Below are 26,920 nucleotides of genomic sequence, written 5' to 3'. Positions count from 1 at the left end.
GAGAAAAATTTCGCTTTAATTAATTTAATTTAATTAAGTATTTTACTGGTTCCACCACACCTACGCAGACAACCTAGTAAGTCCAAAGCTTGTCTGTAGTTTTTACATCAAAATACATTTACTATTAAAAAGGTAGCTTCTATATCTTAAGGTGTCAAACCCTGTTGGTTATAAAGATGCATACATTCACCAGGCTCTTCCATATAACACTAGCACAGCAGAGTAGTTCCAGCAACTCTCTTACTCAATTCTATTAATGAAACAGTCCTACTCTGGGTTTCTTCAGACAGCTGCAAAGCACAGCACATATTTAATACCTAGGGTGAGACCTTATCTTTTTCAACCCCGAAAATGAAAATGGATATAAAAAGAGTATATAGCACACAATTGAAACATCTTTATTGAAGAAATCATATTTTACAGTAACTAGAAAATAAGACAGTCTCGTAGTTTAAAATGCCTGTTTGTTGTTAAAGCATAAATATTTTTAAAATGCTGCTGATTGTATTTTTAAAAGTCCTTTTTACAGTTTGAATCTATACAGCATAATGATGTTTTAATGCCAAAAGACTGAATTGTCAGTAATTAAAAATGTACACCTTTATAGTGAAACATCTAACATTTCATGTGATTATCCCCCCCCCCCCCCAAAAATGTGCATCTGTTTTAGAAACAACATTACCCTGGTACCCAGGGTAACATAACATGCATCATCCTTACAGAGAATCCAGTAAATATTTCAAATTAAAACTAATAAAGAAAATATGTATTATTACTTTTTTAAAAATATACCCTATTTACCAAAATGGCTGCTGCAAGGATTGTTTCATATTGTGCACTTAATTGTGGGCAGTGCTTGGTTGAAGACAGTAAATATCCAAGTAAATTTATTATTAACACATGCTAATGTATATTATTTTCAGTACATGGTGTAGCATGTATGTAGAAATAGCTTGTCGCCAAAGTGGACAAGATTAATGGTAAACTATACACTTAGATGTTGCATCAGGGTCTTATGCTATGCACTCAGTGGATGAAATGTCATATATACAATGTACAATTTAAATATTTCACTACCTCTAATGTATGCCCTATTACTCTGCAACTTCAACCTCCTTAATACCTAGAAGTAACTGGCTATTTGCATCATAGAACTCAAATAATTCAGCAAGACTCTGGTTTCCATCCACTACAACAACTGGCGCAGGTACATGGAACTTGGTCTTTCGGATCAGCCAGTCCTCGTACCTTTCATGGAGATTCTGAATCAGGTCCTATAGGTGCAAAGAATACATGAGAATTACCAAACAAAATGATTCCATGCAAAACCAATAACATGAGAGCCCATGATATATATATGCTCGTTCCCAAGGGTGTCTGTATGAGCCAGAGTTGACTTGTATCAGCAAAATCATACCATTGAAACTGTACTCTCTTCTGATCTACTTCTCATCTTGACTCTTTTCATGCAGTTCTCAGGTGAAGTTCTCAAATAAACTGAATAAAAAAGTTAGGAATTTTATATTTGAATTTATATTTACTATAGGCAGCCAAATGAAGACATAGAAGACAACTTTTAATAATAGTGCTTACTTATCAAATCCAGCTGTGGTTTCTGTTGTTCAAGCAGGAATTCAAACCACTCTTGGAAGATGCTATATTCCACAGAGGTTACCAAACCACTAATACAAAAATAAATAAATAAAGATTTAAAATAAGAACACAGTACCACAAAGTCTAAGGGGCCTTCACAAGACAGTCTCCAAAACTGTTATCAGTAGTTTCCTGTACCAATAAAAAATAAACTTACTTTCTGTGGAGATTCTCTATGAAGCAGAAGTATGCACTGTATGCGCTTCTTTCTAACAGTCGCACAGGGGCCTTCTACAAAGGAGGGATATCATCGGCAATAAGTGTCATTGTAAACATACATTACTTAAGCTATCTGTAAACTGAGCAATGTGTAAATGGAGAGCATAACTGTGTAAACAAGGGAGCAGCTGCTTGACAACCAAAATGCTGTTTTTTTCATTTATTTATTAAGTTACCAAATCTCTTTTGCAACAGCAAAGCACTAGTTCTCAAAACATCATTTCAAACAGGCATTCAACATCAAACTTTTACACTGTCAATTGCTGTATTTATTTCCCTGTCACCAAGTATTTGAATTGTGTATGATATACATGCCTGTATACTATACAATACATTACAATGAACTTTATTTCCCAAGGGTTGCATAATAGCCTATTACAGTTTTATAATTAATGGCCCTCCCAGGTACCCCCTTCAGTAGCTTCTTGCCATGTGCCAGCATAGATATAGAAAGTGATAAACCATGTTATTTCCATAATCCCAAGGGATTTATTTGGTTGCTTGCTAACACATTATTACAGGGTTCAAAATAGTGGCCGCCTGTCGGCAATAGCGGGCTGTTTTCTGGTGTTTGCCGGCTCTTTTTTTCTGTATTCCCCTCTCATATTTTGAATGTGCAGGCTTTTTTTTCCACCAAAATCCACAAAGCCGGCAAAATCTAGCTGATTTAAAAAAAAAATTTTGAACCCTGTATTACATGCCCATAATGCTTGATCTCCTGTGATTGGTCAACTTAATTTTCATAAATTGGTACCTGTGTATTATGGTGTAACTTCATCATTGACAAAAGAACATAAGACTCAAACATGTAGCTCCATCGCTTGGGATCTTTATACATCAGATCCTAAAATCATTCAAATAAACATTGTCTGTTAATCAGATCTCATAATAATAAGGTCATGTACTTTAAAAACCAATTAGTATTACACTACAGTACTCAAAATTTACAAAATATGGCAAAATATTTAACTCACAGAAGCTATAAAATAATGTTTATATTTAGCAAGATATATTATTTTGGGAGTTTATACAAAGGCAAGGGTCTGGGATGTTTTTTAACCTGTCACTATTGATGAGTAATACAGCAAATAGACATACCAATATATTGCTCCCACCAACATTTTGCCACTTTTTAACAGGTTCTTCTAAAATCTGTGAAATGGAGTATCACAATCTTAGTATCTTATACAAAGCACCCTGATGCTATTACTAAAAAGAATTATTCAAGAAACACAAGCTGGAAATAAGTTGGAAAGCAAGTTTCTAGTAAGCCTACATATACCTGAAAAGCCAAACCGAGTACCGAGAAACAGAAAGATACTCTCAACTGGGAATTGAACCTGTTTCAGGAGAGGTAAGGTGATATATGCAAATGCACTAAAACACTGAGTCACCTATGGTTCCCTTTCTAAATTACTAGCTTGTGAATGTGAATAAACCCTTTTTTATAAGAACGTCAAGCCTGAGATTACACCAAATTCTAAGAACATACCGAGGCTCAGATAGCAGAAAAAAATTCTTTTTAGTCCTGCGTTCTAAAATATAGAATCAAATTGTGCTCATAGTAACAACCTTATTATTGCTATTGATCATTAGTGTAATTCTCTTCTTAATAATTTATTGGGTATATTTTTATATACCCTAAAATTTAAGATCATCATTGAGAACATATTCAGCCTTAAAATGTCCCAACAATAAGAACGGCCCAGCCTCAACTGAAAATTAGCCGTTCTTATTAAAAAAAGGAGTGTACCATGGCATTTTATTTTTTTTTCTGACCCTTTAAAGAGCCAAGAAAAAAAAACATCTTGATTAGTTCTATGCTAGTAGGAGGTGAAAATTCAATATATAAGGAACTTTGCAAAGAAAAAAAGCTGACCATCAATGACATCAATGATGGTGATCATCAATGATGACATGATGACATCATGTCGGATTCGGAAACTGAAATACTGTTCAAACGCACTCTGTCAAGTAATCATTTTTACCTCAACAATTGGGTTTTGCCTAAAATACTTCAGTAGCGTTGTTTTTCCACTTCCGATATTTCCCTCAATAGCAACCTGGAAAAAAACGATTTTTCACATAAAAAACATAACACATAAAAAGATGCTAGAGCTTGATTGAAATAAACTACTAAATGTTTAAACTACTTAAATCCTTACCGTTATTTTCCTCATATCATGTCCCCTAGTGAAGCCATTCTGAAGGGCTTTCTTCGGGCTTGTAGTGAATCCGTTTGTACCAAGCATTTTGCCTAAAAGGGAAATAAAACTTTGAACACACGAACATAACGATATACTTAGTTTCCCGCGCAAAACTCGCATTTAATTTTCGTCTATAGATTGTATATTCCAGTGAATTATATGCTCATATATGAAACACCTAATAATAAACAGTTCTTTTTTACAATCATTGATTTCAAATGGAAGAAAATGTGAGTAAGAGATGAGTTTATCCTCGAAAGCACTTCATAACATGGCGGTCTACCAGCAAGAAATAACGCGCCAAAATCGCGAATATAAAGATAAGCCCTCTAAAACCTTACAAAACAAGAAGAAAATTGTAAAAGAAGGTTAGGGAATTGAGTACATGGGCTACTAACCAAGTATCCAGCAGCTTTTCATGTCGTATCGCAGTTAAATCAAAGAATTATGAATTCAGGATTTGAAAATCGCGCGCAAATGTTGACCAAACGCAGCCCGCTCTCAAAAGGACTCGTTCGTTTGCCCAGACTTGCCCGATTACATCAGAGCCATAGAATAAACAGTAGTTTCAAATAAATCTTATTTTTTAAGAGAAGAATGCCTAATTTACTCACCTCTGAAATATCGGAGCAGACTTTTCGTTGTCTTTGCCGGCAAAAATCCTTGGAAAGCGAATCGGATTTGCATTTGAATCGAAGAAACTCCCGCGCTGAGCATACTGACAATTGTCCAGCGGTTGGTGTATTCAACTTCCGATTGGTCCTACCGGAAGTGACTTCGCTAGCGATGAAATCTGGATTTGTTTTGGGTCAATTGTCTTTTACTTCAAAACTGTTGTTATTGAGTTGTCGTCTGGTTAGGTCACAATTGATGGCCATTTTATTCTTGCCTCGCTCTGGTGATTAGAAATATAAGAGCAATATAAGGTCTTCCATTTATACTTTCTTACCTCATAATTTACTGAAATTTGCATACAGCCTCACTATAAATGTACACATCTGTTATCACCCTAGAGCTCTGCAGCTCCAAGAAACAATCTCTCTACGACGAAAAATAAAACACTTAGTGCAAAATCATTACAACAATTACAACATTCTTTATTGAAAAATCTAAATGAAAAAAAAGCATATCGAACACTCACAAACCGTTTTTGTTCATGAATATTTCTTTCAGATAAGTCTGATTGCTCAGGACTGGTAAGGGAGCGACGAATACCGGAATTTGAATTCTAGTGGCTAAAGTCAGTCCGCCATGTGTGTTTTGCCAGAAGTTTGAAACCTCCCAAGATGCATTGCGTTTGTCAACATTATTCAAAATGGCGGATAGCAGTGACTCAGAGCAAAGCTTCAAAGAAACCGTTTTTGATTCCCTCGACAAGCTCTACACCGGCCTACGAACGAGCGCATTCACAAAACCAAGCTACAAGGCCGGTATTTACTGGTTAGTTGTGATAGCGGGGTCGTTTTTGCACGACTTTCTTCCAATTCCTAGCTCGTATTTGAGTAACAAAAGAAATGTTTTCAACGTGTACTTTGTAAAGATTGGATGGGGATGGACGTGGGGGCTGTTAACCGCCGTGACAATCCTCGCAAGCTGGGTTCACACGCCAGGGAACCTTGTTTCCATGCTGAGACACTATAGTCGTCTGTTCGTAGCAACGCTCGCATGGTTTCTATGGGTTTCGCTCTTTGAACAAATTGAACATTGGACTGGGGTTTGCAAAGGGCAGTCGAGTCTAGACTCAAAGTATGTTTGCCACAAGAAGGGGTTTCTCTGGAGAGGATTTGATATCTCTGGGCATTGCTTTCTGCTGATCCACTGTGCTTTGACTATAAGCGAGGAGATTCAAGTTGTGAGGTACCTTGAGGAATTAAGCTCTGCCGAAGAAACCTCTGATACAAGTTTGAGTCCAAAATCTGGCCAAACAACCAACAGACACTTAACAATGTCTGGAAAATACTGGTATAAGATCTTGCGGCCCCTCATCGTCACTGCATTTATATGCACCGCTGCCTTGTTAGTGCTCTGGGAAGCAATGCTTGTACTAACTTGCTTGTATTTTCACACTGTGTATCAAAAGATCCTTGGTGCTTTGATTGCCATTTTTACATGGTTTGGAACTTATCATTATTTATATAAAGAAAATGTTATTCCTTTTATTCCCTGCCCGTTAAAGCCAGACATTTAAGAATGTGATAGCAAAGGCCATTTCAACTCTTTGGGAAATTTGTCTTCCTTTTACCCTAAGGCTTTAATGTACTTTTTTATTAAACAATGAAAAAAAAAAAACAGGTATCACCACTGCCACCTGTGTTGATATCAAATTATTTAACCACTTTTAACCTGTTTTAACCAATTAGCCTTTAGTATTTTCATGTGCATCTGAGAGATTTCATATAATAACCATACATTTTATATTCTTGTGACAAAATTATCTATCACTCGTTCGCTCTGCTGCACTCAATTGTTTGATATAATATCAACACTTGAAGATAAAATTTGTATCCGCGCACGACCAAGTGATGTCCTCTAGATGTGGGCTGCATAGATTTCAAATAAATTGTGGAACTACTGGAGTCACAATCATGGTCTTGTTCAACATGACTCATCCCCTATTCTAAAGTTTAGTGATTTCTAGATCAATATCTGTCATACCACTTATTCAGAAAAATATTTTTTTTACTCATAACACAAGATAATTCAACATAATGGTATACATATATGGTCATAGTGCATATCAAAAATTGGGAACACATCTAAGAACACTCCTACAGCTACATTGCCATGTGACCTCTCATTAGGTGATTAACGGACCATATATAGCACACTGTCGAATAAATATATCTCTCAAACACGTCTAGAGCTTCAAATTTTTACTTTGTTTCATGGGATTTCAGCTTGGCTCTTGGGCCATGAAACAATAAAAAAAGTTCTTCGGTCTTTAAGTTCCTGTACAGTTAGCCATGTGCTCCACCAATATGAAGTTTGTATGAACTCTCACTTGCCTACAGCAACCAGCTGGGCCTAGCCACCTCCACAGTCATCTTGAGATTTTTTACTATTTCAGTATTGTTATTAATTGGGGTTCCTGTGGCGAGGTGAAACGAAACCGGAAGAGGGGAGGGTATCAAAAGAAATGAGATCTCTCCAATCCAGGCCCCTACTTTTTCTTGACCACGCCACAGGAAGCCCGAAATCAAAAAAAATACTTTTTTCAAATGATTCGAGATACCAGCGAAGGAGGCTATGCTGGGCCGTGTGTACAACGAGCAGAAATATCATAGAACTGCAAGTTATCTACTACAAAATGCAGTTGAGATACACACGCATCGCGCAACACAAAGACACGGTTACGCCCTAGCTCGTCTGGGTCAACTCCGCAAGTGACAACATCAATGCAACATCTCCGGTGAACAAATCTGAGAGAAACCTGGTAATGGCGGTCTCTAGTTCTTCCAGCATGTACTCAGATCTTAGCGATCTAGCTGCCGCTAGATGTACTACAATTATCCGTAGTAACTATATTTAATTATAACGGATTACACCAAAAACTGGAATTCTACTCTGCCAAATTTTCGTCTTTAATAAGACTTCTTCAGGGCAGTCTGCCCTGAACATTATCTTTAATAAGACTTAAGTTTTATTTAAGACAAAAATTTCGACAGTCGAATTCCAGTATTTGGTGTATTGTATTTATTTTTCGAACTCATAGCCATAGCACGCCTTGAATTACTGGGGGGGGGGGGCACGATACAGAAACATTAAGAAAACATGAGGGTACAGCCACGCCCCTACTGGTCATTTCCTTATAACTTTTTATTTATTTTTTTTTTGGGGGGGGAGGGGACTTCCCTTGTGCCCCAGCCCCTGCTACGGCCCAATTTTTCCATTTCCACTGGAGCATTTTTCCAGATAAGCGTATGACAAAGCGAAAAGCAATTGTTTTCAATTATTTTCTACCAAATATATTTTCTTTGCAATATAAGCGTCATGCATTAGTAGTTTTATCGCAGAGTATGCGTTATTTATACGAATATGCCACTTCTTAACACTGTTTTACAACCAAGTACATGCGTTTTGAGATCTAAAATATAAAAGCTACCAAAAGCTTTCAGCTTATCCCACGAAAGACCTTAAAATATAAGTGCCTCAGATTTTTATTTAGACAGCCCGATATAGTCGTATCCGATCTGCTTACGACATGTCTTAGCCCTGAATTACACACTACGACTTTCGTAATCGAGCGTCGTAGCGGATTCGTAGACTGATTTACACTCTACGACTCGAGTTGTAGAGGTGTCGTAGGCTGATTTACACTCTACGACTCGAGTTGTAGAGGTGTCGTAGGCTGATTTACACTCTACGACTCGAGTTGTAGAGGAGACGTAGGCTGATTTACACTCTACGACTCCAGTTGTAGAGGTGTCGTAGGCTGATTTACGCTCTACGACTCGAGTTGTAGAGGTGTCGTAGGCTGATTTACCCTCTACGACTCGAGTTGTAGAGGTGTCGTAGGCTGATTTACACTCTACGACTCGAGTTGTAGAGGTGTCGTAGGCTGATTTACACTCTACGACTCGGGTCGTAGAGGAGTCGTAGGCTGATTTACACTCTACGACTCAAGTTGTAGAGGTGTCGTGGGCTGATTTACACTCTACGACTCGAGCTGGAGAGGTGTCGCGGGTAGGTCAATACGACTAAATCATGCTGTCTAAATCAGCCGTTATGAATAGTGGCCCGCTAGCCAGATTTCATTTGGTTTATTCAGAAATGTTCAATTTTTGAACATAAGGAGGAATTCCCGCTCTTCACGCGTTTTTTTTTTCTCTAAAATAACCCCAAAATAGGAGCTAGCTAGCGGACTTAGTGGGATACAGGTGTCCTCAAGAGAGCATGCGCGGTAACAAGTCACTTCGTTTGACAAATACTTCAGTTTCGTAGATACTACGAGCCCCGCCCACTCAGCGAATTCCGAGCGTCTGACGCGTTCGTATCTTTCTAGAGTCCCGAGTTCTATTTTTTCTAGTCAGAGTTTTCCGAATGATTTCGTATCTTTCTCAAGACCCGGATGCATTAGAGTTCGGAGCTCGTAATTTTCTCAAGCCTCGAGTCCTTCACGAGTTTTTATCCTTCTGGAACAAGAGTCTTTCTCGTACATCGCGTAGTCTTTCCCGAGTCCATTACGAACTCGCATTGTCCCTCAGAAGCTCGTACTCTCTGGCCACACACACCGTCATGTAACACGAAAGTCTTTATGAATTTGAGCCTTTGCTATTGCGATCACCACACGTGCACTTCTCCTGTTCAGCCACCAATTTGCTTATTTCCTGTTAAAACAAAAAAAGACACATTCTTTATTCATCGTTAGGATATAAGTAAGGAATAGAAAAAAGTAACAGAATCAAGGAGGCCAATTTATCGCCTGTCGTAAAAGCATCTCTTTTTCCCTTTGGGAAGTTGATAATATGATGACTAAAGGACGTTACCAAGATAGGGGTATCGATGGGTAAATCCGAGACTTGCCGAGGCGCCGGGACCCGCGTTTTAGAATCCGAGCCCGAGATTTTTGTCAAATTTCGGAACCCGAGCCCGAGCTTTTCCGGTCTCTTAAAAACCAGGGGCGGATTGATTGGTGGGCCTAGCGCCCCCCCCCCCTCCCCCTATTTTCAGATATTTGGCCTTGAAATAACAAGTAATATAAGGAAATCCACGGAAGAACATTGAATCCGCCCCCTTTCTTGAAACCGCTGCTTCGCCCCCCCCCCCTCCCCCCCCCCCTTTTGAAGCTCCTGGATCCGCCCTTGAAAACCGAGCCCAAGCTTTTAGTTCGATAAAAATGCGAGCGCGAGACTCGATTATGAAATTGTTCTTGTTAGAGTATCGTTTTTCTGGAAATAAAGATAAGAATCGGCACGGTCACAAATAGCGTTTAGAAATCCGAGACTCCGAGAACGTGCGGTAGACAAAAACGAGGCACCGAGACCGTGGTAGAAAAAAAAAACGATACTCAGAGACCCCTAAAATTTTGAAAAAAAAAAAAAAACGAGACTTCGAGACTTGGGTAAAAAAACGCCGAGATTCCGTGACTTTGCGAAATTTTTGCGAGACTTTCAAAATTTCGAGGTACACATCGCTATCCCTCAAGATGACACCAAACATTTGCCTTATCCATTTATTCTCAAATTTCCATCTTCAAAAGAGACCTGGGAGAGAAGCCATAGTTTCGGTTGTTTCGAGCAAGCGCGATTCTTTTCATTCATGATATTCTCTTCCCCATGTGAGTTTTCGAGTGACTCACCTGCCGTAACTCGTTGTTATCTCGTTTGAGCGAGAGCAGGTACTGCACCTTCTGCTGCGGGTTCTGGTGTCCCACCAGCTTGGCGTTCTCGTCGCCAAGTTTCTGGATTGTCTAATACGTAATACGCAATGGCTCAGATAATTGCAATATTGCAATCATTACACCACCATCGACGTGATCAACTTTATCATCAGCAAAACCATCATCATCGCCACTACTAATATCTTTAGCATCATCACCATCAGCAAAATAATCATGATTAGCATCAACAGTATCATCGGTATTATATTTCTATTATCAGCATTATTACTATCACCATAATCAGCAAAACTATCATCACCATAATCATAATCGTCATCGTCTTTATCACCATATTCATTCACCACCACACCACCTCCATCATCACATTCATCATTATCATTATCATCATCATCATCGTCATCATCATCATCACCATATTCATCCCACCACCACACCACCTCCATCATCATCCGCATTCATCATAGGCAACTAATATCTCCGTATTTCTCAATATTCGCCTTCATGATGCACCATTACCTGTTCCATCTTGAGCTTTTCTTCCTTCAATTTCTCACATTTAGATTTTAACTCCTCTTTCTCCTCAAACATCTGTGCTTCCAATTCTCGAGTCCTAAAACACCCGAATTTGATTTAGAATCTAAACAAACATATGCATACAAAACTTCATGTTTAAAGTTTGTTTTATGTTTAAATTCTATAGTTAGTTTAGATGGGGTAACTTATTCTGACCTTTCTAATTCATGCGAGTAAGCCTAATTGTCAGCCTAGAGCGGAAACCTGCATATCCTGACCTTTCTAATTCCTCGCAGATCTCCTCTGCACTCTCCTCAGCGTTCTGTCGATTGAAGTTCGCTTCGGCGAGACTAGAAAGGGGAAAAGAAAATCACATTTATAATCATAATAATCAGCATCATGATAAAAAAGGTTATCTTTACCCTATTCGACATGACTTATCGTCATCATAATCATCACACCGTCAATGTCATCATCATATTCACCGCCGCCGCCGCCGCCGCCGCCGCCGCCGTCGTCGTCATCATCACCATCATCATCATGATTATTACAGAAACAACCATCATCAACATTATTACTATTATCGTCACCATCAACATAAACGTAATTATCATCATCGTCGATATAATCATCATCATCATTATCACTTTCCCCATTATCATCTTTATAGAAATAACCATAACTTCACTGCGTATCATCACTGTTATCATCTATGATCCCCAGTGCCGTATGAAAATCAGACGAAATCATTATTCGACCATCGTACTTACGCTTGTTCCCACTTTTCACTCTTCGCTATCATCGATTGCTGAAACACAGAATTAGCATTAGACATGTAAACACACGAGCTGTGAAATGAAAGTCTCCTGATATCATGTAAGAGCGATGTAAACGCACGAGTTGTGAAATGAAAGTCTTCTGATATCATGTAAGAGCGATGTAAAAGCAGCTTTGGGATGAAAGTCATTCTGATATCGTGTAAGACCTATGTGAAAGTAGCTTAGGAAGAAAGTTATTTTAATTTTCATGTTAAAGCGACGTGAAAGAAACTTTGGAATAAAAGTCATTCTGATATTATGTAAAAGCGAGGTAAAAGTAGCTTTGGGATGAAAGTCATTCTGATATCATGTAAGAGCGAGGTAAAGCAGCTTTGAAATGAAAGTCATTCTGATATCGTGTAAGAGCGAGGTAAAAGTAGCTTTGAAATGAAAGTCATTCTGATATCGTGTAAGAGCGAGGTAAAAGTAGCTTAGGAAGAAAGTTATTCTAATTTCCATGTAAAGGCGATGTGAAAGAAACTTTGGAATGAAAGTCATTCTAATACAATGAAAAAGCGATGTGAAAATCGTTTTTGAATTAGAATAATTCTGGAAGTCATTCTGGTAACATGCGCTGAGGTTCTGGTGAGCTCAACTGTTGTCACTTGATCACTGGAATGTTCACTCACCAAATCCTGCTGGGCACTGGTCGCTTTCTCCGTCGCCTCCTTCACCGCCAACAGCAGCTCTTTGATGGCGTTGCTGTGCTTTTCCTCACTAAGGATCACACGGAGGTGTTAGGATGGCAAAACAGTCGGGCAATACAAGCAAAGTGCCTTAATGCAGGTTTAGAGAGGACCCCCCCCCCTACCCCCAAAAAATATGCCCAGCTTGGTAATGCAAAGCATCTTGTGCGTAGATTAAAAAACGAGCCTCCGCCCAAGGAGATATTGTGTTCAGAGCCCCACCACCCACCCACCCACGATGCTCTGTTTGCGCAGCTTGGTAATACAATCAAAGTTTTTTGTGTGTAGATTCAGAAAAGCCCACCCCCACCCCCACCCCACGCTCTCTTCACGCAGCCTAGCAATACAAGCACAGTCCCTAGTGTATAGATTTAGAAAATAGCCACCCCCCCACAAGGAAGAAATTTTCCCAGAGGATCTCCATCCCACCCCCTTCTTTACCTCTCTTTCCGCAGCTTGGCCTCGTGGTCAAGGGCCTCCTGAAGCTCCCTATTTATGGCTTCTATTCGGTGCTTATCCTGCTGGAGTTCTTCCATAGTCTCGACAGTAGCCCGCAGGGAAGTGATCTCTTTGTTTTTTGCTTGGCAGTCAAGCTCGTAGCTCTCAAGCGCTTTCTTTAACTTATCCTGTTGGTTTAATTGCAGCTGATGTGACTAATCGGAGTTGAGGTAATTACCGTAGTTTGTTCTCAATTTGAAAAGGGCTCATTTGAAATGTCGTCACTGTTAGGAAATGATTTCGCAGTTTGGAAAGAAATTGTAACCGCTCAACCTAATTTCAAAATGTGTTGTCTCCAATAAGCATGTTTACCCATATGATCATGTGTTCTTACTTGGATGATGATGTGTTCTTTCTGGTATGATCATATGTTCTTACCAGTGTGATGATATGTTCTTACTCGTCTGATAGTGCGTTCTTCCTCTTGTGATCATGGGTTCGTACTCGTGGGGTCATGTGTTCTTAACCATCTGATTATGTGTTCTTGCTCGTGTGATCATATGTGATCATGTGATCGTACCCGCGTGATCAGGTGTTCTTACCTGCGTGATGTGCTTTTTATTGTCTGATCATGTGTTCTTAACCGTGTGATTATGTGTTCTTGCTTCTGTGATGATGTGTTCGTACCCGTGAGATCATGTGCTTGTACCAGTGTGATCATGTATCCTTAACCGTGTGATTATGTGTTCTTGCTTGTGTGATCATGTGTTTGTACCCGTGTGATCATGTGTCCGCACCCTTGTGATCATGTGTTCTTAACCGTGTTATCATGTGTTCGTACCTGTGTGATCATGTGTTCTTAACCGTGTGATCATGTGTTCATACCTGTGTGATCATGTGTTTGTACCCGTGTGATCATGTGTTCGTACCCGTGTGATCATGTGTTCGTACCCGTGTGATCATGTGTTCGTACCAGTGTGATCATGTGTTCGTACCCGTGTGATCATGTGTTCTTGCTCGTGTGATCATGTGTTTGTACCCGTGTGATCATGATCATGTTTTCGTACCCGTGTGATCATGAGTTCTTACGTGCGTGATCATGCATTCGCACCTGTGTGATCACGGGTTCTTACGTGCGTGATCATGTGTTCGTACCTGTGTGGCCTTATAGTGCTCCAGGTCGTTAGACTGAGACTCTATGATGACGATAGAGCTGTCGCCTGACTGCGCTACATTCTGCAGCTCCATAACACGTGACTCGTAGCTCGCTTCCTGGTCCGCCATCGACTGCACCAGTTTAACATTCTACAAACAATATATTCCGTGAAGAACGACCAGTACTTAGATTAGAGCAGTTCCAGAACAACACATCCTGTAAGCAACCCCTAATACCTAGAGAACTGTCACGCGACACATTCTGTAAGCAACCGCTAGTACCTAGAGAAGTGTCACGCGACACATTCTATGAACTACCGCTAGTACCTAGAGAAGTGTCACGCGACACATTCTGTAAGCAACCCCCTATTACATAGAGAAGTGTCACGCGACACATTCTGTAAGTAACCGCTAGTACCTAGAGAAGTGTCACGCGACACATTCTGTAGGCAACCGCTAGTACCTAGAGAAGTGTAACGCGACACATTCTGTAAGTAACCGCTAGTACCTAGAGAAGTATCACGCGACACATTCTGTAAGCAACGGCTAGTACCTAGAGAAGTGTCACGCGACACATTCTGTAAGCAACAGCTAGTACCTAGAGAAGTGTCACGCGACACATTCTATAAGCAACCGCTAGTACCTAGAGAAGTGTCACGCGACACATTCTGTAAGTAACCGCTAGTACCTAGAGAAGTGTCACGCGACACATTCTGTAAGCAACGGCTAGTACCTAGAGAAGTGTCACGCGACACATTCTGTAAGCAACCGCTAGTACCTAGAGAAGTGTCACGCGACACATTCTGTAAGCAACCTCTAATACCTAGAGAAGTGTCACGCGACACATTCTGTAAGCAACCGCTAATACCTAGAGAAGTGTCACGCGACACATTCTGTAAGCAACCTCTAATACCTAGAGAAGTGTCACGCGACACATTCTATAAACTACCGCTAGTACCTAGAGAAGTGTCACGCGACACATTCTGTAAGTAACCGCTAGTACCTAGAGAAGTGTCACGCGACACATTCTGTAAGCAACGGCTAGTACCTAGAGAAGTGTCACGCGACACATTCTATAAACTACCGCTAGTACCTAGAGAAGTGTCACGCAACACATTCTGTAAACTACCGCTAGTACCTAGAGAAGTGTCACGCGACACATTCTATAAACTACCGCTAGTACCTAGAGAAGTGTCACACGTAACATTCTGTCAAAGCGTCTCAATAACAACTTAACTGAGAATCGCTGCTTATTCCTTAACAGATATAATGCAATTTTTGAAAAAAACGTTTTCAGATGAAATGTAAGGCTCCAGGTTAGTACATTTGTAATAATCGTTTTTTTCACCATTCGTTTTATAGAGAGACGTGGGCGTTAACGAAAATGCCACATGGCCAAACAACCGAATACCGTCAAAACTGGACAAAACTATCAGAACTTACCCGTTTATAAGAACATGGGCTATTCCAGGTTAGCCTAAACAGGTTCTAATTTAACTAGTACTACTGTAAAATCAAGACTACTTTTTGAAATACTTTTATTACGCATATTCGTGTCGTAGTTAGAAGTGCTTATTACCTTATCTTCAAGTTGGGTGATCATGTCTGCTTTAGATGAGAGGTCGGCCTGTGAGGTAAAGCAACAAAAAATATGAAATCACTAACAGAATGGTCACATACGTCGCGAGTACGTAATGATTACGTTACAGTCACGGCCAGAATACACTATTAGGCAAGCGCGTTTCTGAAGGACAGACGGTAACCTGGTAACTTCACGGTAACGTCACAGATCGTGTCATTAATTAATAGCATAAAATGGCACGTCACGATCACGTCATAACATACTATGGTCACGTCACGACCACGTAACAACATATTATGGTCACGTCACGACCACGTCACAGCATACAATGGCACGTTACAACATACAATGGCACGTCACGATCACGTCAAAACATACAATGCCACGTCACGATCATGTCAAAATATACAATGGCAAGTCACAATCACGTCACAGCATACAATGGCACGTCACAATCACGTCACAACATACTATTGTCACGTCACGACACGTCACAACATACTATGGCCACGTCACGATCACGTCAAAACATACAACGACGTCACGATCACGTCACAACATACAATGGCCACGTCACGATCACGTCAAAACATACAACGACGTCACGATCACGTCACAACATACAATGGCCACGTCACGATCGCGTCAAAACATACAACGACATCACGATCACGTCACAACATACAATGGCCACGTCACGATCACGTCAAAACATACAACGACGTCACGATCACGTCACAACATACAATGGCCACGTCACGATCACGTCAAAACATACAACGACATCACGATCACGTCACAACATACAATGGCCACGTCACGATCACGTCAAAACATACAACGACATCACGATCACGTCACAACATACAATGGCCACGTCACGATCACGTCAAAACATACAACGACGTCACGATCACGTCACAACATATTATGGTCACGTCAAGATCACGTCACAACATACTATGGCCATGTCACCATCACGTCACAACATACTATGGCCACGTCACGATAACGTCACAACATATTATGGTCACGTCACGATCGCGTCACAACATACAACGTCACGATCACGTCACAACATACAATGGTACGTCAAAATCACGTCACAACATACTACGTTCACGTCACGATCACGTCACAACATACAATGGCACGTCACGATCACGTCACAACATACAATGGCACATCACGTCACAACATACTATGGTCACGTCACGGTCACGTCACAACATATTTTGGTCATATTATGATTCAAGTGGATTTTAGTCCGCCACATTTCATTTGCATTGATTTTATTCGAAGTGTTACAAGACTCGTCACACAAATCGGACACGAAGTCTTCGTAAATAATAAAAAGTTGCTACGATATATGACAAAACATCGATTTCCTTGATGGTAGATTTGCATTATGTCGCTTAACAATTAACCGAGGCAAAAATAAAAGAGAAATATCTGCCATACAATATGTACGGACTTTGGATTTCTAACATTAATTACAATAAATATATATTAAACATAATGCAAGCAATCGTTATGATTTCATGGAACCCAACCCTAACCAAACAAGAATCTCAAAATCGGGGTTTTATTTTCTATTCCATATGTTTCATGTAATCACTTAACAAACGTTTACAGCCATAAATAACAACTCAAGCAAATATGCGTCTGAAAGGCGGACGGCAACCGGAAGTTTAACGTTTTCACTCTGTGTTTTCTCCATGAAAGAAGAGATCTGTGCCAAAACGCGGTCTTACACTAGGAGCTAGCCCTATCCACAGGCGTCTCGAGTGTTTTGGGCCTTTTATTGGGAAAAGGAACTTGTTATCCATTTCGGGCCACCTGTGGCGTGGTCAAGACAGAGCAGGGGTCTGGCTGGGAGAATAGGTATTAGGGACTTTACACCCTTTCTTAAGGCTTGCGGATCAACTCGCCCTCAGTCCCCTCTCTTCCATGAATAGTACCACAGGAAGCCCAATTCCGAAAGTGCATAATAAATGGCGTCTATCCCTTTGAGTGAAGAGACATCATTTTTGGAAGCCCTAAAAGACATTCTTTTCTATCTTCAAAGCTGTAAAGACTCGTTTATTTTGATGAGATATTTATTATTTAACATGTGTAGACTGTAAAAAATGTAAAATAATTTGTTTTTCTGCGTAAAATAGGCTATATTTGAGAAGAGATTTAACGACTCATCGAATTTTTCTAATGTAAGCAGCGATATCCTACTAAAAAAAAATACTGAGCACTTTTCAAAGCACACTTCTTTGATAGCTGGTGAAATAAAAATTATTTTTTGGAGAAACGGAGATATTGGTGAAGAATCTGCCAGGCTACTCCAAGTCAGCATGAGCACCGTCTGCCATATTGAAAAGTGTGAGTGAGCGCAAAGCATCATGGAGCTGACATCAAAGGAATAGCCTGGGGACGAGGCTTGTTTATATACGTGTTTGCTTATAAAGTATGAGGTAAGATATTGATGCATGGATATAGTTAACAGAAATTCCCGGTTCTTTACCGTCCCTGTTGCAAGAAGGTTTAAGGAGCACTTTTCAGCCACACCTTTGTTATTGTTTTCAACCAGTAGTGGAAGACAGATTACGAGAAGGAATCTCCTAAAATTAAGTGACCACCAAAAATTAAAATCTTATGTTTTATTGATTGGATGCTATCGAAAACATCACAACAGCTTCCGATGGAAATTGATGGATTGGTACTTTGCAAGGATGACAACATCGCGGCTTCCAGGGACTCTTTAACTCTTTAAGCAAGGTCCAGTGTTTACTTAGCTCTGGCTCGATGTCCCTGCTGATAGATGTAAGCGCTTAAAGAAAGACTAATCACGCCACCATTTTATGCTCCCGCTCAATGCCGAGTTACACAAGACATCCCTTTCCATCGGCTAATTCAAGCGAGTACCGGTAACTAGGATATTCTCAATCAATTATCGTTGAAGTTTCCTTGCAAATAAACCATTGTATTTTCAATAATAAACAATAACAAAAGAGTGGTTGATCGACATTCTTTAAGCTACGAGCATTTATCAGTAAGCAGTAAGCATAGATAGTAGTTGACTTAATAATACGTTTGACTTTCTTAAATTTCAAAATATTTACAAAAGGACATGAATATATTAAATATCGTTATAAAAATATCTTTACTTAATGATATGCGTAAGAGTGATGATGGTATACAGCGAATAAAGCGAGAACGAGAAGATATGGGTTTACAGAAGCATACAGTCTACCTGCAAGTAGTACAACATTGTTGGGATCGAATTCTTCTGGGTGCTTCTGCCCAACAATGTTGCCTTATTTGACAAAGGCATTAAAAGTTACTAGTATCGTTTCTATACTTTCTCGTACATACGCTTCCCTGTGCAATCTGCTAAAGCACCTGAACTCTCCTTCGTGGTTAGGGTCTACCTCATTAGATGACACTACCACCGGAGCCACGTACGAGAGTCCAGGCTACCTTGTTCTATGACACCACAGGTACCACCAACGGAGCCACGTACGAGAGTCCAGGCTACCTTGTTCTATGACACCACAGGTACCACCAACGGAGTCGCGTACGAGAGTTTGATGTACAGAGTAACAAAGTAAGGCAACAAAGCCAATGTGAAGCCAGTGTCATTTCTTTTCTTTGCAGCTGTAACGTCAACATCGCCATTCAAACTCCGCGAAGATGTTTTCAATGCTTTTAAAATCTTGAGGTGCAGATATGCATGACGAAAGACAAGACTTTGTTCTTGGTACAATATCCAAATGGCCACGGTTTCCCTTGTCCCATGAGTTGCTTATGTTCCATTAAGTGGCGAAGGAAAGCAAAATCCTTCGGTTATAGTGACGCCATAGGCTCACACGTCAGAGGTTGGGGCGATGACGTCACATTGATGACATCTAGATAATTTAAACGTGGGGAGCCACTGGAGTCACATCCGAAATATTTTGTTTTCCGATGAGGTGACGTCATAGAACCTTTCCCTGGCAGTGACGTCACTGTCAGCTGACCGCCTTTAATCAATAAAAATTTAAAAATCACATGAGTATTGTGAAGTTGCCATTAAAGGCCAAGCGCTTACAAGCACTCTCCACACACCCAGGGATAACGTCACACCCGCGTCACGGTAACCTTAGCAACTGCATGTTACGACTGTCGTGAAGTTGCCATTGGAGGCCAAGCGCTTACAAGCACCCTCCACACACCCAGGGATAACGTCTTAACAACCATGTTACAAGCGCTGTGAAGTTGCCATTAAAGGCCAAGCGCTTATCCGTTACTCGTCACGCCAATATTACAATAGTAATTTAGCTTTTCACACTCATTTAATCCCAAACATTTAGCCTTGTGTAATAAAGTTAGGCTTAGAAAGTACTGTTTTTCCAAATTGCACTTGCTGTTTCATAGTGTTATTTAAAACCATTCCCATTACGCCCTTACTGCTTGTAAGAGGCTTTTCGCTAGATATTGTAGGTTTAATGTTTTGATAGGAGAGAATCGACGCCATAGTGGCTGTAAACGAACAGCTTTTAACTTTAATTTTCCTAGACAGTACGACGTAGGTAACAGGGGGAGATAGGGTCTAACAAAAAGTTGTTTAGTGACTTTGAGAGTGCTGTAACCAGTAAATGCAGCTGATCCAGATCGACAACTCATAAGAGCCCCTTGACCATTTTCCCGGTCACGCCCTAAGCGTCCCCCAACTAGCCACATCCGCTTCTGCTAAGCCGTGATCTGTGGCTGTTTCAGCGCCTAGGTGAGCCCTATGCACCCATGCCCCCTCCCAAGCCACGCCCTAACAGTTTACCCCCATGGCCCCATAACAAATGCAATAAGTGTCGTACCTGCATGGCCGTGTACTGTTGCTGTTGCTCTTCCAGCGCCTTGGCGAGTGCTATACACTGTTGCGAAGTACGTTTGAGGTCTTCGCGAAGCGTAGACGTCTAGGAGAGGTAGGAACGTTAACTTGGGGGGCTTACGTACCGAACAAGAAACGATGGAAATAGTAATAGCAATTCATAGTGAATTAGGCAAATATCGCACTTGGGGTAGTCTACTGCGCAGTCGCCCGGAGCTCAGAGGTCAGAACGACTACGTATGATACTATACTTAAACAAAGTTTGGAGTTTTGCGGTAGACTACAATCGTTCTGTTACCTCTGACTCCCATTGTTGTCTCTCTCGATTGATTTTCTCAGCTTCCTTGCCGAGCTTTTCCTTCAGTTTATCAATCGTTCGTTCCTGAAAAAGCAAACAAAATTATATTCGCACACATGGTATTGCTGTCAATTTGCTTTCATTGGTCGAACACGTGACCAGCACCTTGAGATTTCATTGGTTTAGTACGTGACAGTAAAAGTAGCGAAGGTGGCTTTACCTTTTCAGATAACGTGTCATTCAGCTCCTGTACTCGCGAGCGTGTCTCCTCAAGTTCACTGTATCGCGCGCCCAACTCCGCCTGAAAGTAATCAAAACTCACTTCAGGGAAATACGGGATGACTAAAAACACATCAGACAAGCTGTAGAATAACAAAGTGTCCTGGTTGGTGTGGTTGAATCAGGGTAACAAATCCGCACAAGGTTCAAATGGTATGGTAGATACGGTAGTTAGGAGGTGTGAGCAGAATCATTTACGGGTGTTAAAACATGTAAAAGAAGATAAGAGTAAGAGAAATACAGGCAGCTCAGCAGCGTATTATCAATTATACTCTTGCGTCTAGCGAATCAAAATGTCGCGCGCGCGTTAAAGAAATCCCATCTAGAAACTACTAGATAAATCGCTGCCGCGCGTTTGAATGCCTCACGGTTGTTATTCTGTCACGTTTTAATTCCCTTATCTTTTCGCGTAAAAACAATCGGCGCTCGAACGAGATGTCTATTTTAATCCCTCACTCTGGAAAAACCAAGGTTAACATTTGAAAATAGCATTAAGGAATAAACTTCCTACCTCTTTTTCACTCACTACTTTCTTTAATCCTTTCACAGACTCCATCAGATTGTTGACGCAATCCTGCAGTAAGGGACAAGATTAGCAGTAACAAACAGAGAGATCTCCCCCGCACATCGCCGAGCTTGCACGCTGAGGGGATTGGCCTTTGAAAGTGCTCCCAGAAGATATCTTCCGCAGAAGAGAGGCATGATCGTTTCGCAGAGTTGGCAAAGCACACATGGGACAAGGCGCAGATTGAAGGGATCTCGCGTGAGTACACCATGTCCGGAACCAGGAACTACGCAGAAACTACGAAATGAGCACAAGTTGAAGGGATCCCGCGGATTACATACCTTGTCAGATTCGTTACGTTTGTTGAGAGCGTTAACCATTCCCTTACACTCCTCCAAATCTTGAGTAATTGCCATGATTCTGTACGCCTGGGAACAGGGGAAAATCAGGATTACAAACTCTCACCTGTGACACATTCTCTACAACGTTAGATAGCATCTTTTGGGTCATAGCCATTCTATACATAAAAAGAACATATCAATATACGTGTTTATGCTTCAGTAAGGTTTTGACATCTGTAACCTTGCCCGGATTCGATCCCGGGACCGCTGGCTTGTGGAGTAAGACCCGTCCCACCAAGGTACCTCTCCTAGCTAAAGGCTAGCAAAATGTACCTGTTGTTCGCATTGCGCGTTACTCTTCTGCAGCTCGGCTTGTAGAGTCTGGCATTGCTCCAAGGCGCGGACTCGCTCCTCCTGCACGTCCTGCGTGCTCATTAGGTTCATGTTCGTCTCTGTCTGGAAGTGCAGCTTCTCGTTCGTTGACTAGAAATTAAAAGGTGAAGGAAGTTTAGGCGTGAGGTAATGTGAGACGTGAGGAGAAAGATTCAAAGTGGGGTCAGGCGTGAGCTGATGTGAGTCTACACCAAATTGAAATATGGTTGAACTGGAGAAATCAGTTGTTGTAGCTTGCGTTGCCCCATGGGTATTAAATGCATGAACTTTGTCATTTTGCACTCAACCATGATGCACCGCGAACTACGGCGGATGGATTATCCATGATGCAACGCGGACTACGGCAGATGGATTATCCATGATGCACCGCAGGCTACGGCAGATGGATTATCCATGATGCAACGCGGACTACGGCAGATGGATTATCCATGATGCACCGCGGACTACGACAGATGGATTATCCATGATGCACCGCGGACTACGACACATGGATTATCCATGATGCAACGAGGGTTATCACATGTGGATTATCCATGATGCAACGCGGGCCACGACAAATGGCTTATCCATGATGCAACGCGGATTAACACGCATCGATTCTCACACTATTTGAAAGTGTACTGATTTTTGGAGACAACTCAAAACTGTTAAAGTATCTGCTTATTTGTTTGAATGGAACAAACCTGCAGTTCCTGCTCTAGCGAGCGAATCCGCTGACGCTCACTCTTGAGCAACTCCTCGTACTGGTCCGTCTTGTGCTGGTTGAACTCCAGCTCAGCCCGGAGCGTCTCCACCTCAGACTGGTATCCAAACATGAAATACGTCATACGCGTAGAATGGCAACAACAACAACAACAACAACAACATCGTCGTCATACTCAAAACCACCACCATCATCAACAACAACAGTATCATCAAAAACAACACCATAAACAACAACAACAGCAACAGCATCAAAAAAGCCCTACCACAAGCCACCAACAGCAGCATCAGAATCAAGGTGAAGCAACAACAACAAAGCGGTCTTGACGGTGTGGTGAACGGTTCATTGAATGTGGATTTTTGTCCCCTACCTGCAGGTTCTGGATGGATTCGATTCCACTTTCAATCTCGTTCTGCTTATTGTAGTTTTCAATCTCGAGCTTCGTCACCTAGAGCAAAAAGGTATGAAAAAGTTAAAGAAATAAGCGATCCTAGCGAATGAAAATAAATCGAAAATTGTAAAGACAAGTGAAGTTTTTTTTCTATAAACCTATTTTAAATAAGGTTGCACTGAAGAACCTGTGTCGTAACCGGATGTGGTTCATGGGTAGCGTATAAACGGCTGAATCCTTGTATCTTAAAGCCATGTGAATGTCCATAAGAATGTAAACAAAAAATCTACAGCTTTATACGCTTATTTGCTTATTGTCTTCATACCCATGAAGAACTGCGGGTTACGATACAAAGATTCTCCAAGTGCAACTTTATTTGAAATAAGTGTATACAAACATTGTGACGGCAAATTTCCAGGAAGGTGTAGGAGGGGGGAGGTGAGAGGTCTTCAGTTAAATTTCCCGTGGGGGAAAGCGTGTCTTTTGCTGCACACCATAGAGGCTCTCACCTGGCTCTCAAGAGATGCAGTTTTCCTGCCAACCTCAATACTCTCAAGGTCACGCTGCTTTTTGACGTACTCTAACTCTTTGTCGGCAGACTGTAGGACGATCTTGAGGTCTTCTACCTCACTCCCTAGGACTAACAGACAAAACAGACAACATATAAGATCATTTAGATCCGCTAGATTGTATACCCCAAATCACGTGTAAGCCCGCCCCTTGCCTTAACGCGGCTAGCCTACCATTTTGTTATCCTAGCAAAATACTAAGTAGGAGAAAGCACCCATTTCCATCAGCTGATTTGGGAAAGCCTTGGGGTCGAGATATTGATATTGTTACTATTTCACGGCCTTGAATTTGACTTGTTGAACTTATGCTGGCTTACTAGAACTTAAAGGTATTAAGATTTCAATATAAACCGCTTAGAAACTGTGTAAGAGGCGCTATACAAATGCTTGTATCGGTAATATCTTGATTTGTTGTACTCTCTTACTTGTATTTTTGCCCTTGGCCTCTTTGAGCTTATCCGTCAGACTCAGGTTACGCAGGTTAAGCTCCGTCTCTGCAGCCGCAAATTTCTCCCTTTCACTCGTCAAAATCTGCAGGTAGTGAGAAAAATACCGTAAATGTCAGCCTAGTCCCAGGAGTTCTTACCGCGTTTCCAGTTCTTTGGAAGAACCAAGAAAAAGCTTGGGGGTCTGGGGCGAGCTCTGGTTTATCATCCACAGGAAGCTCGATTAGCAACCGAGTGAGAAAGCCTGGGACTAGGCTGCATAAATGCTCGTTATAGCGCCCAGCTCCCAATAAGCGCCCATTCGAAATAGCACCCCTTAACCGCAATGTATTAGCGTCCCCCCCCTCCCGGTCAAAAAAGGATGATCGGACACAAGGCTTTTAGTACTAAATACGAAATACGCTACAAAATTTTGAAATAATATTGAAATTACCCTATAATTTTTTTTTGTTCGATTATTTGAAATGAATTTTCTTATCCATGAAGAGCTTTGAAATCGAAATTTTGATATAACTAAGCGTACTTCAAATAGCGATTCACACTCACGATTCACAGTCAGTGCCTAAAGCTCCCTCGTTAGATAAGTTAATAATAATAATAATAATAATAATAATAATAATAATAATAATAATAATAATAATAATAATAATAATAATAATAATAATAATAATCGATTTTTATAGCGCCACTTCTACTATAAACCCAGTGGCGCTTTACAATATAAAAATTAAGGTAACAATATTTTATATAAAGTATTTAAAACTTAGTAAATTAGACTAAACTAACTGACTAACTAACTAATTAACAAACTAACTAACTAACAAACTGACTAACAACTAACTAACTAGCTATCCTAGACAAACTAACTCATAGCATCTCAAAATACACTTTATATAAGAAATATAGTAAAAACAGCAAACAATTCAAAATATATTAATATATTATGCTAGAAATGATAGGTTCTTTAAAACATGTTAAAAAGCACTTCTGAAAAGATCGTTTTTAACCATTGTCTTGAATTCATTTAAACTGTCGCAATTTCTTATGTTCAGAGGTAAGGAATTCGAGAGCCTAGGCGCAGTGTGTGAAAATGATTTATAGCCATAAGTTTTAAGATTGCACCTAGGCTCTACCAGTAAGGCTTTCTTTTCAGAGCGCAGACTTCTTCGTGGCACATGTAAGCAATTCATTTAAATAGGTAGGAGCTAGGCCTTTTAAAGATTTGAAAGTTAAAAGTAGTATTTTGGAGCTCCTGTAAGATAGGGGTTATATGGTCAAATTTACGTACACCAGTGAGAATGCGTGCTGCAGAGTTTTGGACAGATTGGAGTTTACGGACATGTTCTTGTTTCAGGCCTGAAAGAAGCGAGTTACAATAGTCCAGCCTAGACGTGACAAATGCATGGAGAAGTTTCTCGCAGTGTTTAAATGAGATGTATTTTCTTGTTTTTGCAATATTGCTTAGATAAAAAAAAAGCTGATTTGCATATGTTCTTTACTTGTTTGTCCATTGACATTTCGCTGTCAAACCATGTTACAATGTTTTTTGCAGAATCAGAAATCTCAGCAACATCAGACCCAACATTGATGAAACTCAGATTAGGTTTTGGGCGATGACGAGCATGAAGTACGAGAAGTTCCGTCACCATTAAGAAGAAGCTTATTGGCTGTCATCCATCTATTAATGTCATCGATACATGATTCAACTAAGTGTCGCGACAGAGCAGGTTCTTTATCAGATAGAGGATTGAACGACATGTAGGTTTGCGTGTCGTCAGCATAAAAATGGAAGTTAAGTCCATGTTTCCTGATTATGTCTGCAAGAGGTACAGTGTACATCGAATATAGCAATGGACCTAAAACTGATACCTGAGGTACACCACAGACAAGCTTCTTGCTTTCTGATCTTTCATTTCCGATTTTCACAAACTGAGATCTGTCAGACAGATATGACCTCAACCAGGAGAGCGCCGAACCTTTAATTTTAAAGCGATGTTTTAGTCTAAGTTAAGTTGCACACTTTTTTTGCGACTCCAGAATATCATATGATCCGATTATTGCTTGGTATTTAAAATATAATAAGAATACTTACATTGTTAAGCTGTTGCACTTGGTGGTCGAGTTTAGTTGCTGTTTGACTAAGTCTGATAGCTTTGGCCTCCTCCGCCTGGAGTTTCTGGAGACAGTCATTGTTCATGTCCTAGAAGAAAAGATTTCCGGTTAATACCAATCTGCACGCTTGCCTTGACGCTTACCATATCCTGCAGATTTTTTTTCAGGTCGTCCACTATACCTCGCTATAGAATAGGCAATTTGCACTAAGAAATCATATGATTTTTGGGGCAAACTCGCGCGCTCCGGCTTTTAGCGGAAAATTAACAGCAACAAAAAGCAATTTAGCGCTTACGAATCAGCCAGAAAATTTATTTATCAAGGACTTATTTTCGACGGCTGAAGTTTCTGTGTAAATTTTGGCGTGAGTTTACAACTAAAAAAGTCACGCGGTTGCTTATTGCAAGCCATATT

The 26,920-nt window shown here is 40.6% G+C and overlaps 3 protein-coding genes across 10 annotated transcripts in view; 1 reads left to right on the top strand and 2 right to left on the bottom strand.

Annotated features, from left to right (window-relative positions):
• Positions 1 to 382: 382 nt before the first annotated feature.
• On the bottom strand, positions 383 to 6,069 carry LOC5518512 (thymidine kinase 2, mitochondrial). 4 transcript variants are annotated; one of them, XM_048720633.1, is made up of 10 exons: positions 5,941 to 6,069; positions 4,694 to 4,974; positions 4,038 to 4,129; positions 3,861 to 3,935; positions 2,971 to 3,024; positions 2,627 to 2,716; positions 1,811 to 1,884; positions 1,594 to 1,682; positions 1,418 to 1,497; positions 383 to 1,274 (listed from the first exon to the last, which is right to left on the bottom strand). In XM_048720633.1, the coding sequence occupies exons 2-10, from the start codon at positions 4,794 to 4,796 to the stop codon at positions 1,095 to 1,097; spliced, it is 837 nt and encodes a 278-aa protein (XP_048576590.1). In that variant the 5' UTR covers positions 4,797 to 4,974; positions 5,941 to 6,069; the 3' UTR covers positions 383 to 1,094. The 4 variants fall into 4 exon arrangements, with proteins under 4 accessions (XP_048576590.1, XP_032219141.1, XP_032219140.1 ...); XM_032363250.2 differs by lacking the exon at positions 5,941 to 6,069 and adding an exon at positions 5,221 to 5,363; XM_032363249.2 differs by lacking the exon at positions 5,941 to 6,069 and adding an exon at positions 5,225 to 5,352.
• Positions 5,395 to 6,662, top strand: LOC5518498 (acyl-coenzyme A diphosphatase FITM2). The gene has a single exon (XM_032363248.2). The coding sequence runs from the start codon at positions 5,395 to 5,397 to the stop codon at positions 6,265 to 6,267; it is 873 nt and encodes a 290-aa protein (XP_032219139.1). The 3' UTR covers positions 6,268 to 6,662.
• Positions 6,663 to 8,078: 1,416 nt separating this feature from the next.
• The window catches only part of LOC5518518 (kinesin-like protein KIF15), a 49,686-nt gene continuing 30,844 nt past the window's right edge, over positions 8,079 to 26,920 (bottom strand). For 4 of the 5 annotated variants that reach the window (XM_048720627.1, XM_048720628.1, XM_048720626.1 and 1 more), the window contains 20 exons: positions 26,487 to 26,594; positions 24,374 to 24,479; positions 23,889 to 24,019; positions 23,359 to 23,436; positions 22,969 to 23,085; positions 22,226 to 22,375; positions 21,893 to 21,979; positions 21,558 to 21,620; positions 20,988 to 21,068; positions 20,768 to 20,851; positions 20,456 to 20,554; positions 15,609 to 15,656; positions 14,030 to 14,179; positions 12,878 to 13,062; positions 12,380 to 12,467; positions 11,703 to 11,740; positions 11,211 to 11,282; positions 10,936 to 11,029; positions 10,378 to 10,488; positions 8,079 to 9,406 (listed from right to left, as the gene is read on the bottom strand). In XM_048720627.1, coding sequence (XP_048576584.1) covers positions 9,332 to 9,406; positions 10,378 to 10,488; positions 10,936 to 11,029; positions 11,211 to 11,282; positions 11,703 to 11,740; positions 12,380 to 12,467; positions 12,878 to 13,062; positions 14,030 to 14,179; positions 15,609 to 15,656; positions 20,456 to 20,554; positions 20,768 to 20,851; positions 20,988 to 21,068; positions 21,558 to 21,620; positions 21,893 to 21,979; positions 22,226 to 22,375; positions 22,969 to 23,085; positions 23,359 to 23,436; positions 23,889 to 24,019; positions 24,374 to 24,479; positions 26,487 to 26,594 — 1,965 coding nt within the window. In that variant the 3' untranslated portion in view covers positions 8,079 to 9,331. Of the gene's footprint in view, positions 9,407 to 10,377; positions 10,489 to 10,935; positions 11,030 to 11,210; positions 11,283 to 11,702; positions 11,741 to 12,379; positions 12,468 to 12,877; positions 13,063 to 14,029; positions 14,180 to 15,608; positions 15,657 to 17,175; positions 19,625 to 20,455; positions 20,555 to 20,767; positions 20,852 to 20,987; positions 21,069 to 21,557; positions 21,621 to 21,892; positions 21,980 to 22,225; positions 22,376 to 22,968; positions 23,086 to 23,358; positions 23,437 to 23,888; positions 24,020 to 24,373; positions 24,480 to 26,486; positions 26,595 to 26,920 lie in introns of those variants that run through there. The other variant, XM_048720630.1, reaches the window with a different exon arrangement.

The sequence above is a fragment of the Nematostella vectensis genome, chromosome 13, assembly GCF_932526225.1.
Source record: "Nematostella vectensis chromosome 13, jaNemVect1.1, whole genome shotgun sequence".
NCBI lineage: Eukaryota > Metazoa > Cnidaria > Anthozoa > Actiniaria > Edwardsiidae > Nematostella > Nematostella vectensis.
This window is presented reverse-complemented; position numbering and strand designations above follow the sequence as displayed.